The sequence below is a fragment of the Elephantulus edwardii genome, unplaced genomic scaffold, assembly GCF_000299155.1.
Source record: "Elephantulus edwardii isolate Elephantulus edwardi_28Jun2011 unplaced genomic scaffold, EleEdw1.0 scaffold00066, whole genome shotgun sequence".
NCBI classification, from domain to species: Eukaryota; Metazoa; Chordata; class Mammalia; order Macroscelidea; family Macroscelididae; genus Elephantulus; species Elephantulus edwardii.
This window is the reverse complement of record NW_006399816.1, coordinates 9,974,525-9,988,993: the sequence shown is the minus strand read 5'-3', so window position 1 is coordinate 9,988,993 and position 14,469 is coordinate 9,974,525. Positions and strand designations below refer to the sequence as shown.

At 45.4% G+C, this 14,469-nt stretch overlaps 1 protein-coding gene across 9 annotated transcripts in view; it reads right to left on the bottom strand.

The window, feature by feature from the left end:
- Window positions 1-445: 445 nt before the first annotated feature.
- The window catches only part of CELF6 (CUGBP, Elav-like family member 6), a 36,007-nt gene continuing 21,983 nt past the window's right edge, over window positions 446-14,469 (bottom strand). The window contains exons 4-13 of one of the 9 annotated variants that reach the window (XM_006888327.1): window positions 5,688-5,816; window positions 5,501-5,580; window positions 5,188-5,331; window positions 4,951-5,083; window positions 4,715-4,864; window positions 4,491-4,550; window positions 4,153-4,233; window positions 3,924-4,067; window positions 3,138-3,293; window positions 446-2,113 (exon numbers count right to left, since the gene is read on the bottom strand). In XM_006888327.1, the coding sequence (XP_006888389.1) occupies window positions 3,166-3,293; window positions 3,924-4,067; window positions 4,153-4,233; window positions 4,491-4,550; window positions 4,715-4,864; window positions 4,951-5,083; window positions 5,188-5,331; window positions 5,501-5,580; window positions 5,688-5,816 (1,049 nt within the window). In that variant the 3' untranslated portion in view covers window positions 446-2,113; window positions 3,138-3,165. Of the gene's footprint in view, window positions 2,114-3,137; window positions 3,295-3,923; window positions 4,068-4,116; window positions 4,234-4,490; window positions 4,551-4,714; window positions 4,865-4,950; window positions 5,084-5,187; window positions 5,332-5,500; window positions 5,581-5,687; window positions 5,856-14,469 lie in introns of those variants that run through there. The other 8 variants (XM_006888330.1, XM_006888333.1, XM_006888328.1 and 5 more) reach the window with 8 other exon arrangements.

Genomic DNA, 14,469 nt, shown 5'->3' with positions numbered 1-14,469 from the left:
AATGATGAACTATTCAAATGGTTTTATCCACATGGCCTAGTTCATCTTTAAAGACTCATCTTCTCCTCACTATCCTTTAAGAAACTCTTCTCAAATGCTTTAAAACAAGTTCCAATTAGGAATTATTTTAAACTTTATTATTTCTCTTTTCCTATTCTGGACCATGCCTGAGCTCCAGCACCGACCCCAGTGCACTAGCATTAGTGCCTAATCCTAGTCTCCAGGCCTGTATTTGTTTGTATATTCAGATGCTCTGTCTTTGTATATCCAGGATGGTCCATTTCTGTGTGAGCATTGTGCCTGTGTATTCTCTTTGTACTGGTTTCAATCTCAGTTTGAAATTATTTATGGACATATATACCACACCTTACCTGGTTTGTTTTTTTACCATATTTTCTTTTAATTCCCATCCCCTTAAAAAACAAAAAGAGTCAAAGACAGAGGAAACAGGTGAGAATGAGTTTTCATAGAAACTGCTATGAAGGAGGAACTCTCCAGCCCCACTCTCAGAGCTTTCTTTACTAACTGATGTGATATCAGATCAGAGGCCTCCAGCTTCAAAGCAGCATAAGGGGACTGGAATGCCCACCAACACCCAGCTGGGGTCCCAGACAGAGGTTGGTTTATCTCTGTGGGGTGAAGGAGAAGTTATCCTCCTGGGGAAAAACACATGTGAGGCCCTGCAGGCCCAGGAAAGGCTGACCAAAGCCAGGTGAATCATGGTGTTCTAAATTGGAACTTTTGCCCATCTCACAGAAGCAGGCAGGAAGCACCACCATTGATCAGCTTTATATGGCACCCACTGTACACAACAGACAGACAAAGACAGACAGACAGAGCACACACCACTTCTAAGCTGAACACTGCTCACCATCTAGAAGCACCTTGGATAAGCACATGTGAGACACTCTTGCATAGGAAAGATGTACATTTTAAAGGAATGAAGAAGTATTTTGGCAAAAACATCTACTTCCCTCCTAGGTCCTGGTTCAAGAGGAACCTCTTCTAATTCTGAAGCTACTACATGTTGAAAATGACCCCCTTCTCGATGGCAGTATATACAGTAGCAAATCTTCCAAATCTGTTGTCACAGTCCTCTACATATATCCTGACTCTATTTTACAGATGGGCAAACTTAGAGACAGAAGGTTGTCTGGAACAAAGGGACACCAGGTGGGTGGCGGGGGGTGGGGGAGGAGAGGAGGGGCGGATCAGGAGGTGTCTCAGCTCAGCCCAAGGCAGGGTCTCTGTCTATCTGGACTGGGAAGGGAAGGCTAGGGTGGCCAAAGCTCCTTCTGTCTTCCTGCCTGGGGGGCAGTGATTCCACTGTGGGAAAGGCTATCAAGAACAAAGGGCAGGTTCCCATTTCTGCTGTCTCACTGGGCCTCCAGGGTGATACTGGCCAGGCTAGGCCAGTGCCCCTCCTGGGCCCTCTTCGGAGAGGCTCTCTCTGGGTTTCGGAATTGAAGGTTGTCAGTTGACTGCTTCCATAGCTCTCTCATGTCCTGCCCATGAGCCTAGAACCCAAATCCTTAGTTATTTTCAAAAGGGCAGATGGGGAGTGGATTTAAGAAGGAATGAGACACAGAATGGTATTTCCATAGCCTACCCCAGCCTAGGCTGGAACTTCCACGGGTCTCCTTCACCCTGTCTCCTAAAGATATTTAAAGGCAGCTTTTATGAGACTCTACACTGTCATTTGTGTTTCTCTCTTTTTTTATGTTTCTTAATTTATATATAGATATATATATATATATATTTATATATTTTTTTAAAAAAGCAATAGTCCTTTGGTCCCTAAACTCTAAGGAATGATATGATTTTGAAAGAAGTAAATCTGGGCTTCCCATGTGGAGAAGCCTGTGGCACCTCCAAGGCCCTCTACTGGTTCCACTCACAGTCAATCCTCAGTCAGCCTCAGCTGCAGTGCCAGCCAGAGGCCCTTGCCCCAGGCCCAGAACAACCCACTTGTAGGAAACAATCCTTTAAAGTGGCCTGTGCTCCAGGCCGCCGTCTTGGGTCAGATCCACCTCCATCTGAAGCTGCTCCTTCTGGAAGGGCTGCTCAAGCATTTCTGTGCTTTTCCTTTCCTGTCTTCTCACTCTTCATTCTTCTGTTGTTGAGTATTATTAGATGAGGTGGGGAAAGGGAAGGAAAAAAAAAGCAAAATCATACTGGGGACAAACCAAGAGCAGCCTGCCTCATTAGTGACATCTTAGGAGAGTGGGTGGGACTCTCTTCTGGAAGAACAGAGTTGCGGCAAACCATAGATTCTGGGTAGATGACCCCAGCTTGATACCCTTTCTAAAACAACTCTTTGAAGCAGCTCAAGTAAGCAGGGTCATATGGGCCTTCTGAGTCAGTAAACCTTCAAAAACTGAGGCAGCATCCTATGGAGCTATGGATTAGCAACCTAGAACTCATCTCCCTCATCATCCACCAGGCCCTGCAAGTGTGAAGCATATCTTGCTCCTCTCCCCTCATCCATACTCAGAATCATTTTGTCATTATCCCAGCACTTACATCTCCTTCCCCCCACCCCCCACCTTTCTCTAACTCCTTAATGGCTTCTTACTATCTTCAGAATAAAGTTCAAACTCCTTGGCCTTTAAGGCCTTTTCTGAGCTGGCTCAAACCTTTCTGGTCTCACTCTTTCCCTCTGGCTCACTTCACACAGGTTCTCTACACTCATGTCCCACTGTGGCTCTCTCTAGAGCAGAACTGGTGGGATTTTACTACTTTTTTTTTATTTTTTTTAAATAAATTTTTTTTAATTTTATTATTTTTTTGTGTACGTGTACCGTCAAATCAGATCTGACTGGTACAGGAGGAGATTGCCCCTCCTTCCCCGGCAGAGCATCTGGTGGATTCGAACCGTTCGCCTCTGGGATTGTAGTTGCAGCTCCTTGCCACTAGGCCAACAGAGCTCCCCCGGATTTTACTACTTTTGTTTCTCTTGGACTTGTGTCTGGAGGAAGTTGGAGGAAAAGTACAAAGACTCTTGAGAATTCTTCCGATCTTCTGTCTTGTCCTCTAGCCCACACATTTTAGAAGTGGGTTGCCCCTAACTTCCCCCACAAAAAAGCAATTAATCTGGGAAAGCCTCATTACCCAGGTCCTTTCTATTTCAGGCTTACCTTTCTGTGGCTGGCCAGTGAGAGCTGATCAGTAAGGCCGGTTGGCATCCTTGGGCCTCTTGAGCTGGACCTTGAGCCTCTTCATGCCAATCTGAAAGCCATTCATGGCCTGAATAGCAGTCTGGGCACTGGTTGGATTGTCAAAACTAACAAACCCTGTGGGTTGTGGCAGAAAGGTTGGCTGTAGATTCTGAAAGGGACTCTGCCTCTTCAAACCAGTCCCATCAAACATATACCCCTCAGTTGTTCTCTCTCTCATCTGTCTCTGACTCTCTGTATCTCTCTGTCTGTCTATCTGTCTGCCTGTCTGTCTCTCTCTCTTACACACACACACACACACACACACACACACACACACACGCAGGCACATGACCTGAGTTCCCAAAGGTGTGGCTCTTAGAAAGACAGGAGGCAAATCAAATGTTTGTGTGATATGGTGGCTGGGACATCTTCTTGTCTTTCTCTTGCACAGGTTGGTTCTCTCCCTCTATAATTTCCATTCTAATTGACAAAACTTTCCTGAAGCAGGAGACAATCTCCAAGCCTAGACTCAATCCTTCTGCCCTGTCCAGGCTCCCAACACACGGACCTTGTCAAACATGTCCCCGATACCCAACCTTGTCAGGTACATCTGAAATATGTTGCTCTTAGGCCAGGATGAGCTTACTTTGTGTCATACACTCAGTTTCTAGAAATCAGTGTTTCATGTAGGGAGAATTTCAGGGTCTGAAGAGAATCTCACTCCAAGTTAAGAGATAAAAAGGCCAGGGGTAGTGTTCCGCTCACCAAAACACTTGCTCTGGTTTGTGGCTCGATCCACAAAGACTTTGGCAGAGACAACAGCTCCAAAAGGCAGGAATGTCTGTATGAGTTCCGCATCACCAAACTCCTGAGGCAGGTGATAGATGAAGAGATTACAGCCTTCTGGGCCTGCAGGAACAGTAGCAGGCTGGTTCAGGAGAGAGACCGTGAGTCCAGCCCCAACAGGCTTTGGTCTCCAACCCCTGTCTCTCACCTTCTCTCTGCTGCTGGGGCAGGCCTGAAGGCTGCTGGGGGAAAGCTGTGCTCACTGGGGCATAGGCCGACGGATAGGCTGCTGCAAATAGAGTTGGAAATCGGCAGTGATGCCCTCCCGCCACAAGAACCATCCCCCAATCAGAGCCCCATTTGCCTCAACACCTTTGACCAATTTATCCCCCACTCACTGTAACCCTCAATCCCATAAAGATGATTCTGGGCCACAGGATAAAGGGTTTTGACTCCTTCCTCAGATGAGAGCTTAACCACCCCACAAGTCTCCCTATTCCTTTCTGGGCCCTTCAACCTCCCAGTCCATGTAGCGCCAAATGAAACCTGCATAGTGGTGCATCCCAGCGTAGGCCTGCTGCAGGGGGTCAGCCACAGGGCTCTGGGCTGGGGAGAGAGAGGGGTTCGAGGCCCATGGTGAAGGCAGGAGATGGAAGGAGGCTGTGAGAAGCATCCAGGATGGAGGGGTAAATCCCTTCCCCGGGCCCTGCCCCCAATTCCCTGCTCCCCACCCCATTTCAAGGAGGTTTGGGTGGAGCAGGGGGGCCCACCTGGGTAAGGGGAGAGCCCGTTATTGTAGAGCGTGTCGGAGCCTGGCTGCCCGTTGGTCTGAGGGGTAAGGGGGCCGAATCCATTGACGCCGATGGGCGCCGGGAGACCTGGGAGCGTGCCAGGACCGCCTCCCGGCGGGGAGTTGACTGCTGAGGGGGAGGCCAGAGAGTCAGGCCGCTGTGCACCCCGCCCGGCCCCCTCCCGGGCGCGGCCTCGGCCCCGGCCCCGGGCGTACCTGCCGCGGGCAACAGCGGCGCGGCCACCAGGCTGAAGGCCGCCACGTGCTGCATCTGCGCCGCTACTGCAGCCACCGGGCCGAGGCCTGGGCCCTGCGCCGCCGCCAGCAGGGCCGCCTGGTGCTGCAGGATCTTTGGGAGAGAGGACGGGCGCGGCTGGAAGGCCCAGCGGCGGGCAGCGGCCCGGCCCCCCTAGCCCCAGCCAGGCCCCCCCATCCGCCGGGGGTGGAACCTACCGCCGTGGTGTAGGCGCCGCAGGCCCCCAGCGGCAGCGGCGCGGGGTGGAAGGCGCTCAGCTGTCCGGCCATCTGCTGCATCCGCCGCAGAGCGCGCTCCCGGTCTGTGTCCGCCAGCTTGACCACCAGGCTGGACGAGGCACCCTGAGCAGAGCAGGGAGGCCATTGTGACCCGGGCCTGCCCCTAGCCTGGCCCTGGGTCACCTTGGCCCCTTTTTCTCCGAGCCCCCAGCGCACTGAGGGGAGGCACCTGCTCCCGCCCCGCTGGCCTCACCCTCGCACCCTTGGAGAGGGGGTGGTGGGGTGCCCTCACCGCCATGGTCCGGCTGCCATGCAGGCCCTGGATGGCCGCCTGAGCTTCTCCTTGACTCCCGAACTTCACAAAGGCACAGCCTGGGGCAGGATAGAGGGATCAAGTGGCTCAGGCCACAGAGGCCAAAGGGCCTTGTGGCCCAGACTTGAGACAGCCACCAGGAAGTCCCGGGGTCAGTGCAGGTCACCTTTACTGGCGCCATCCGGGCTCCGCAGGACAGTGCACTCTTCTATGTGGCCGAAGGGCTGGAACAGGCGTCGCACGTCCTCCTCGCCCTGCTGCTTGCCCAGCATCCCAACAAACAGTTTTCGGTCCTCTGGGAACAAGGCCAGGAGTGACCTGAGGCCCCCAAGTCCTCTAGGACTCCCCACACTTGCCCAAGGAACTTAGGTAGTTGGTCATTCACCACGGTCTGGCTCTGGGAAGGCGTAAGGGAAGGGAAGAGGGCCTGGGACTACAAAGTTGTATGTCCTTGAGAAGTGACATGACCTATAGACAGATTTGCAGGAAAGAAAATCAGCCTTGATGTTCCATTAGGAAAACTTGTGTCTTCCAAATGCTCAGAAAGGCCTCGAGCTGCACCTGTGGGGTACTGCACCCATCTTGGTATCTTTGAGTGCCTGGAACCCTGTATGCATCCTTTTATGCTTGACTTTGATGTTTTAAGGATATGGGGAAAGCTATTCTGGGCCATTTCAACTGAATTAAAGGGGTGAGGTGGGGATGATGCTCAGACTTTGAGGCCTCTTTTTGAAGATCATTTGTGAGAGTAGCTAACATCAGTGCCCTTTCCTGCTCAAATGAAGGAGGATTCGGGGTTTGGATTTTGTTTGTTTTGGTTTGTAATTTGTTATTTTATTTTATTATTTTTTTGGTGTGTACCATCAAATTGGATCTGACTGGTACAGGAGGAGATTGTCCCTCCTTCTCTGGCAAAGCATCTGGTTGATTCAAACCGGGTGCCTCTGGAATTGCAGTGAAGTTTTTTGCCACTAGGCCACCAGAGCTCCCCTTGGTTTGTAATTTTTTAAAAAGTTTAAGAAATAGCTCTCATCTTTCAGTGCCCCAAACTCAGACACCAAGCACTAGAAGCACCAATTTACACTCTTAAAGTATCAATTTGCACTCCCAGCATCAAGCCTGACGTGGATGTCCCTCTCAAGGGCCTAAAGGAAGCAGAAGTCTATTCCTGTGCCTCCAACTTTAGCATCCTCCCCAGATACACTCCACTCCTTCACCACACCTCCAGATCCCTCAGTGGGCCCTGTTGCCTCCTAACTTCTCTCATTTACCCTCTTTAGTTCCTCTCAAGTGTTCACACTATGGGAGGACACCTTGTGCCTGTAGCATATGGGACCGACACTATGCTCAGGGGCTCCTTCATAGTGATGAGGAGGAAAAGTGGATAGGTAATGTTCTTATGGCCAGAATCCTGGAAGAGCTGTGATCTTTCTGTGGTGAGAGTATAACACAAGGGGTGTGCGTCTCTTCTGGGTCTATTATTTGCAGAATTGTGCCTTAGGTTGGCTTCTCAAACTTCATAAAAAAGCTGTAAAGTAATTTATTTTTCAGCAACAGTAGGATGATGGCCTAAATATAAGAGAAAATCCAGGAAAGACTGGGAGAAGGTCTCTCTTGCTTAAACATCTCTCAGCGGTTACCGACCAGTACCCCTCACCCACACCCCAATAAGACACTGCAAGGAAAAGTCCTTTGCAGGGAGGGAGGAAACGGTGCAACAGTTTATTAAGGAGAAATAATTTTTTTAAAGAGAAAAGTGAATTGGAGGGGTATAGGAAGGGAAATGTGCAACCATCAGTGAATGGAAATCCTAGTTTTCTGTCATTTTTCATTAAAATATCAATAAGATTTAAAAAAGAAGTTAGGAAAGTGTCACAATGTAGGGATTGTAATAAATTTCATGACACATTAAAAAAAGAAGAAAGAAAACCACTGATCTATAAGATAGAGAATAGAATTACAGATGGCATATGAAGAGAACACTGTGACATTAAATGTCTGAGCTATGGCATTAAAGTATGTCATGAGTGCAGATGGACCAGGTGGGGCTGGAGGACATCCTAGGCCCACGTCCTAAGGCTTACATGAGGCTTCATCATTTATTGTGCAGCTGTCGTGGGTTAGGGTCTGAACGATAATGACGGCATCTTAAATGAGAAGCCATGCCACACAGACCAGCATCCAGGTGGTGCTCTAGGTGAGAGGAGATATGTCACCAACTAACCTGGATCCTCCAAGATAGCAAAGAGACTTATGGGGCAGTGATGAACTAATCCTTTTTCCTTGCTCTTTTCTACTGATGGTAATCAAATTAAGCCCATGTTGTAGTCTGTGAAATATTCTATTCTCTCTTTCTAGTTACGGCCTTCCAACTGGTTTAAGACGTTCCATTTCAAGGGAGCTCTGGTGGCCTCATGGCAAGAAGCTGCCCTGGAATCCTAAAGGCGCGCAGTTCAAATGTTCTGCTGGAGGGGCAGTCTCCTTCTGTGGCAGCTGGATCCGATTCAATGGTACACAACAAGAATAAAAAAGAAGTTCCTTTCCATGCCAGGACACAGCCTTGTGTTTTTGGACTACTGGGGTGGACAGAATTTGAAACAGACATGAGTACCCACTGTATGCTGAGCTCTACTACCTGCTTCATAGATATCACCTTGAATCCTGGAATCCTCTACCACGTTAGAGGGACTTTGATGGTCTTTGACAGGACAGTGAGCTATGACAGAATGACCATGGGTCCCAAGTGAACCCAAAATCGTGGAATAGGTTCCTTAAGAAACCTGCTCTTATGGATGGAATTGGGGAATTCCCATAGGAACAATAGAAAAAAAAGATATTGATGTTATAGACCCTGTACTTGTGAACCTGACTCTGTTTGGAAATAGGACCATCTTTTAAAATGTTATATGTTAGATTAACATGAGGATACTTTGGTATAGGACAGCTTCTAATAATATATAACAGATGTGTTTAAGAGAAGATACACGGAATAAGGATGTCACATAACACAGCAGCTACCAAGGAATAACAGCAGTTACCAGAAGCTTGAAGACAGATGTAGAAATATTTTTCTTCAAAGCCTCAGAAAGAATCACTATGGCCAATATCCTGATTTTGGACTCCCAGCCTCCAGAAATGTGAGACAATAGACTTCTGTCTTTTAAACTCACTCACTTCCTAGTATTTTGTTATGGCAGCCCTAAGAAATGAATACACCTTGTCAAAGAGGAATTCAGGCTGGACCCTGCAAAGTCAGCCCCTAGATACACAGCTCTGAAGATTCTGAGGGATGATCAGTGCTCACAGGAAATAATGATGCAAGGATGTAGCCCAGAAAATTAAAATTATTATGTCAATTATTGCTTCGATTTGGTGGGAACAGGATACTATATGAAGTAGGTCATGTATGACTGAATGAAAGTGTCCTATGGGTGGCAGACTGGCAACTGGGAAGCTGGGACTGTCTAACAGGGGAGCCTGACCATCCTGGAGTGGAAGGACTTGGAAGGCAGCCTCAACAGAGAGCCGAGACATGGCTAGAAAATAGCACAACTGAGTGGTTTAACTACATTTTCCTAGTAGGAGCCAATATACTCTTGTTTTCCCATTAAATGCTTTTTTGAACCAAAACCCAGTGACTTAGGCTCCAGAGGTTCATCTCCATGAAGGGTGGTTGCCAAATCTGGTCATATAGGCCAGAGATTCTCACACAGAAAATGGTTGTGATTAAGAGCACAAAAAAAAAATTACAGCAGAATTAGCCCATTTGGCTTTATCCAAGGAATGCTATTGGGATTTAGTATTAGGATGCTGTTAAAGAAAGGAGGCTGAATGAAGCGCTGCTCAAGTTGGTCCGAAGGAATTTCTATGCCCAAATTTCTGACTTCCAGGCCCCTCCCACCTACTCTGATTCACGTTGGTGAGATGTTACAACTGTAGGGACAGTAAGGAGGAAAAGTCTTGGTTTTAGCAGTACTATCAGACATTGGGTGTGTTTTCAGGAGGAGTCAGTCCTTGGAAAAAGACATTATGCTGGTAAAGGTGGAGGGTCAGAGAAGAGAGGAAGATCCTTAATGAAATGGACTGGCACAGTGACTAACAATGGGATAAAGTGTATCAGAGGTAGTGAGAATGGTGCAGGATAAGAAAAGGTTCAGATATATTGTTCATAGGGTCACTATGAGTTGAAGTTGGCCCAAGGACACCCCAAAACCAACTATCAGACACATCCTAAAAACACTTATCTGCCTTCCATGCCAAACACCAACCAAGCGAATCCTGCTGGTGGCAACGCATGGAACAAAGTATCTCCCAGCTGGGGTTCCTGGAGTTAAGGTGTCAAGAAAGATGGATGATTAATGTTTTCAAACAAAATTTCTACAAATGGTTGAGTAAAAACCTATTATTATTTGTAAACTTTCAGTTAAATAAAAGATAATTTAAAAGAGAAAGAGTGACTGAGGACGTGAGTGGATGAAGTATTCAGGTCAGATCTGCTGAACATCAAGAAGAGTTTCTGAGAGAGCTACAAAAAAAAGAGACTTAAACTGGGAGGCAAAAAGGAACTCTAGCTCTAGGAGAGCTGGGAGGAGAAGGGGAGGGTGTATAGGAAAGGTAGATCAAGCCTGGGCTTCTAGATTCCTCTAAAAGGACTTCATTCTCCAGAGATGCATTTCCCTCTGGCAAGCTTCAGGTCTACCTGTACCTAAAGGGCAGCCTCATATCACACTTGCCAGAGGGTCAGCCATGGATAATCAGCTCTGGTGCATTTCAGAAAGGGAAGAGTTACCTGAGAGTAGTTTTAATCAGGAATTAGTTGGAAAAGCATAGAAAAGCCACTTTTTAGAATGAAATAAATATGACAATCAAAGAGAGCTCTGGTGACTTAGTGGAAAGGGGTGGCGCTTGCAACACAAAGGCACACGGTCCAAAGCCAGAAGCTGCTCCACAGGAGAAAGATGGGCAGTCTCCTCCTGTGTGACTAACTGCCTCTGAACACCCACTGGAGGGTCAGCTGTGTGTTAGCTGTGACTTGATGATATACAACAACAACAATGATGAAAGGGAGACATACGTCAATTGACTAGGACAGAGCAGTTGTTGCTAAGATCTATATCCCAGAAAATTCTAGTTCAAAATTTAATATTAATATAGAGGTTAGTTATTAAATCTGAGTAAAGAGGAATCTGAGATCTCTATGTGATCCTACAAAAAGTTTGGGAAAGATGGATACCTAGTTAGACAGCAACATGTTTATTACTAAAATACAGACTGATTTTTAACCAAACTTCTGCAAATTTAGGGAAGAGGTAAGTGACTTCAACTGGTATAGGATGTTAGATTGAGGACTAAGGTGCACCTCATTCAGACCATGGTCTTGTCAACCATTTGCTATTCTGCTGAGAGCTGGACAATGAGTAAGTATGATAGAAGAAAAAGTGATAGCTTTGAAGTGTATGTGGTATTGGAGAAGAATACTGTATATTCCATAGACTGTCAAAAGAACAAACAGATAGGTGTTGGAGAAGATGCAGCCAGAGTACTCCTTGGAAGCAAGGATGGTAAAGCTTCATCTCATATACTTTGGGCATGCTACTAGGAGAAGCCATTCCCTGGAGGAAGAAAACATGCTTAGAAAGGGAGGGGATAGCAAAGTAGAGAAAGACCCTCAACCAGGTAGATTGGCACAGTGACTGCAGTAATGGGTTCGAGTGTGTCAGAGAGTGTGAGATTGGCACATGATACGACAGGGTTCAGATCTGTCGTTCATAGGATCACTATGATTCATACTCAACTTGATGGCACCTAACATCAACAATAGCAGTATAAGATAATGATAGGGTTAATGTAATAACTGGCTGTAGACTTTTGTGTTAAGCCAAATTTCAAGATTAAAAAAAAAAGAGAGATGCCTCAAGATGCATTTAAAGTCCCTAGAAAATGTTTGAAAGTTTAAAGTTAAAAAACTAAAGTGAAGGGGAAGGTAGACAAAGGAACAGCAAGGTGCAAATGGGGACTTGATGAGATGGAATGATAAAAGACATTGATCAAGAGTAATTGGTTATATAAACACAATGTATAGGAATTAGTGTATGAAACAATGTTGTTCTTGTTGTTTTTATGTGCCGTCGACAACGGATAGTGACCCTATGTACAACAGCCCTAAACCCTGCCAATCTTACTGTCTCCAACACAGCTACTCCCATTACCACACTCATTGAATCAATCCATCTCATCAAGGGTCTTCCTCTCCTGCACTGTCCCTCCACCTTCCCAAGCATAATATCCCTCACCAGTGACTGATCCTGCCTTGCAACATGTCCAAAATATGTCAGACAAAGCTTCAGAATCCTTGCCTCCAAGGAGCAGCCTGGCTCCACCCTCTCCAAGACAAACTTGTTTGTTCACCTAGCAGTCCCTGGTATGGTCAATATCTTCTCCAGCACCAGGGCTCAAAGGCATCAACTCTACATGAATGAAATAGAATGTATGTGAATGACTGACTGTAAAACATTAAAAAATTCATATAAAAATTAAAATGAAGAGAGTGCATGAATTTATTACCTAACCTATTTATGCACCTTAGACATCTTTAACATGTAAATCTTGGTTTAATAGATTACATCAAAGTTGGAAAATGGAACAAGCAATGCAATCACCACTGTGATTAATGAATTTATGTTATAAAATTTGAAACAAAAGAAAGAATATACAGAAGGAATTAAATGCTTCTGAGGATTTTTGCCTCAGGACTGAAAAATACATTTCTTACAAAATAGGTACTTAGACTATAACTTATTACTGTTTCCAAAAAAGACATAATATTACTTGGGGAAAGTCAACCACAGTCTCCATGCCTGACAGCAAATAAAAAACAGACTCAATTAGTTCAAGGGATTTGGGAAACTCATCATCTGACCTAACAAAATTTGAGGCCAACATTTTGAAATACACAAGCCCTGAGTTTTTATCCAGAAAACCACTTTAACTTTATCATATGGAAGTACAAGAAGGAGGGGAAAGTTATTTCTTGTACCACATATGTATATTGTAGAAATGAGCATCTTTACACCTTTAGTATGTTAAAGGATGATTTTATTTTGGATTTTTCTTTCACTCTATTTTCCTTAATGTGTGATAGTCACAAGATACAAAATCTAGCCATTGAGAATGTCATCCACATGAACAGTGGTGGAGCTTAGTTTCATAATTTTGGGGAACTGACTGCTACAGCATAGTCCATGAAGACCAAGGTGCACATTGATACTGTTAGAAAAGTGCCACTAAGCCTACCTGGGACAGTCATGGAAGAAGAGGACCCCAGCACCTTCCATCCTGCTACTATTATATATTGCACTCTAGACACTGAATTAACAAATGTTACTAATAACTTTTAAAAGTAACACAAGACACATTATGTTTAGCATGTAGGCTAATGCAACAGTTCACAAACCTTATGTTTATTCATTCATAAATAAAAGGACAACTTTATTGCATTAGAGAGCTCTAGTGGCCTAATAGTAAGGGTCTGAACTGCTAACCCAAAGGCGCAGGGTTCTAATCCACCAGCTGCTCTGTGGGAGTAAGAAGGCCAATCTCCTGTTTGATTTACAGCCTCTGAAAACCCGCTGGAGGGTCTGTTATATGTTGGTTTCAACTTGACGGCACACGTAGCAGCAGTGACAACAACTGTTGCTTTGGCATAAAAAATTCAAGAGACAGAAGGTAAAGTAGTTATGTTTGTAAAAAAGTTACTTTATGTACTGTGGAATATTCTTTTATGGCAGATGGGGGTGGAAATGGTAGCCTTTGGGCCAAAGAAACAAGCCTTTTAGGTCTGGTTAGGCTCATACAGGGATAGTCCATTTTTTAAAAAAGAATTAGTTACCAGCATTTAACATAATTAACATGTAACTTTTTTATTCTTAAACAACTATACTCTTATCCATTTAGGATAACCTTCCTGGGTCCCTCTAGCATTTGATTTTTTTAAATTTTATTATTATTTTTTGTGTGTGTACCGTCAAATTGGATCTGACAGGTACAGGTGGCATTTGATTTTATGATCTCTGCCCTGTAGGAAGCCGCCATGTTGGAAAACTTAATACGCTCTTAGAGAAGAAAATGGGAGAATTTTGGAAAGAGCTTTGGATATATATGCATTCCTGTCAAGATGCTTATCAGATATTGTTTTTAGGTGTCCTCAGAGTCAATTCCAACTCACCGCAACTTCACAGAACTAAGCTCTGTCTGGTCCTGCCACAGCCTCACAACCTCTGCTGTGCTCAAACATGCTGTTCAGCCACTGTCTCAATCCATCGTGCTGAGGGTCTTCCTATTCTTCATTCACCTTCCACTGTTCCAAGCACGACACTCTTCTCCAGGAACTAGCCCCTTCTGATAACATGGCCAAAGTATGTGAGACCAAGTCTCACAAGCTTTGCTTCTAATAAGTATTCTGATTTAATTTCTTCTAAGATATATTTGTTTATATAGGTTGTTGTCATTTGCCATCAAGTCACCTGCAGCTTATAGTGACCCTGTGTACAATAGCTTGGAACTGTGCTCTATCCTGAGCCAATCTTACTGACTCTGACACACCTACCCTTATTACCCCAGTTAATGTGTCAATCCATTTCATCTAGGGTCTTCCTCTCCTGCACTGTCCCTCTACCCTTCCAAAACATGATGTCCTTCTCCAAGGACTCACCCCTCCTGGCCACATGCCCAAAGTATGTGAGATGGAGCTTCAAAATTTTTACCTGCAAGGAGAAACTTGGTTTCACCCTCTCCAAGACAGACCTATTTGTTCTCTGGCAGTCCCTGGTATATTCAATACTCTTCTCCAGCACCACAACTCACAACTCAAAGGCATGATATATCTGTGTATATAAATATATATGTGTGTAAAGCTAATCGAACTCCAATAAGCTCATTAATAACAAAGG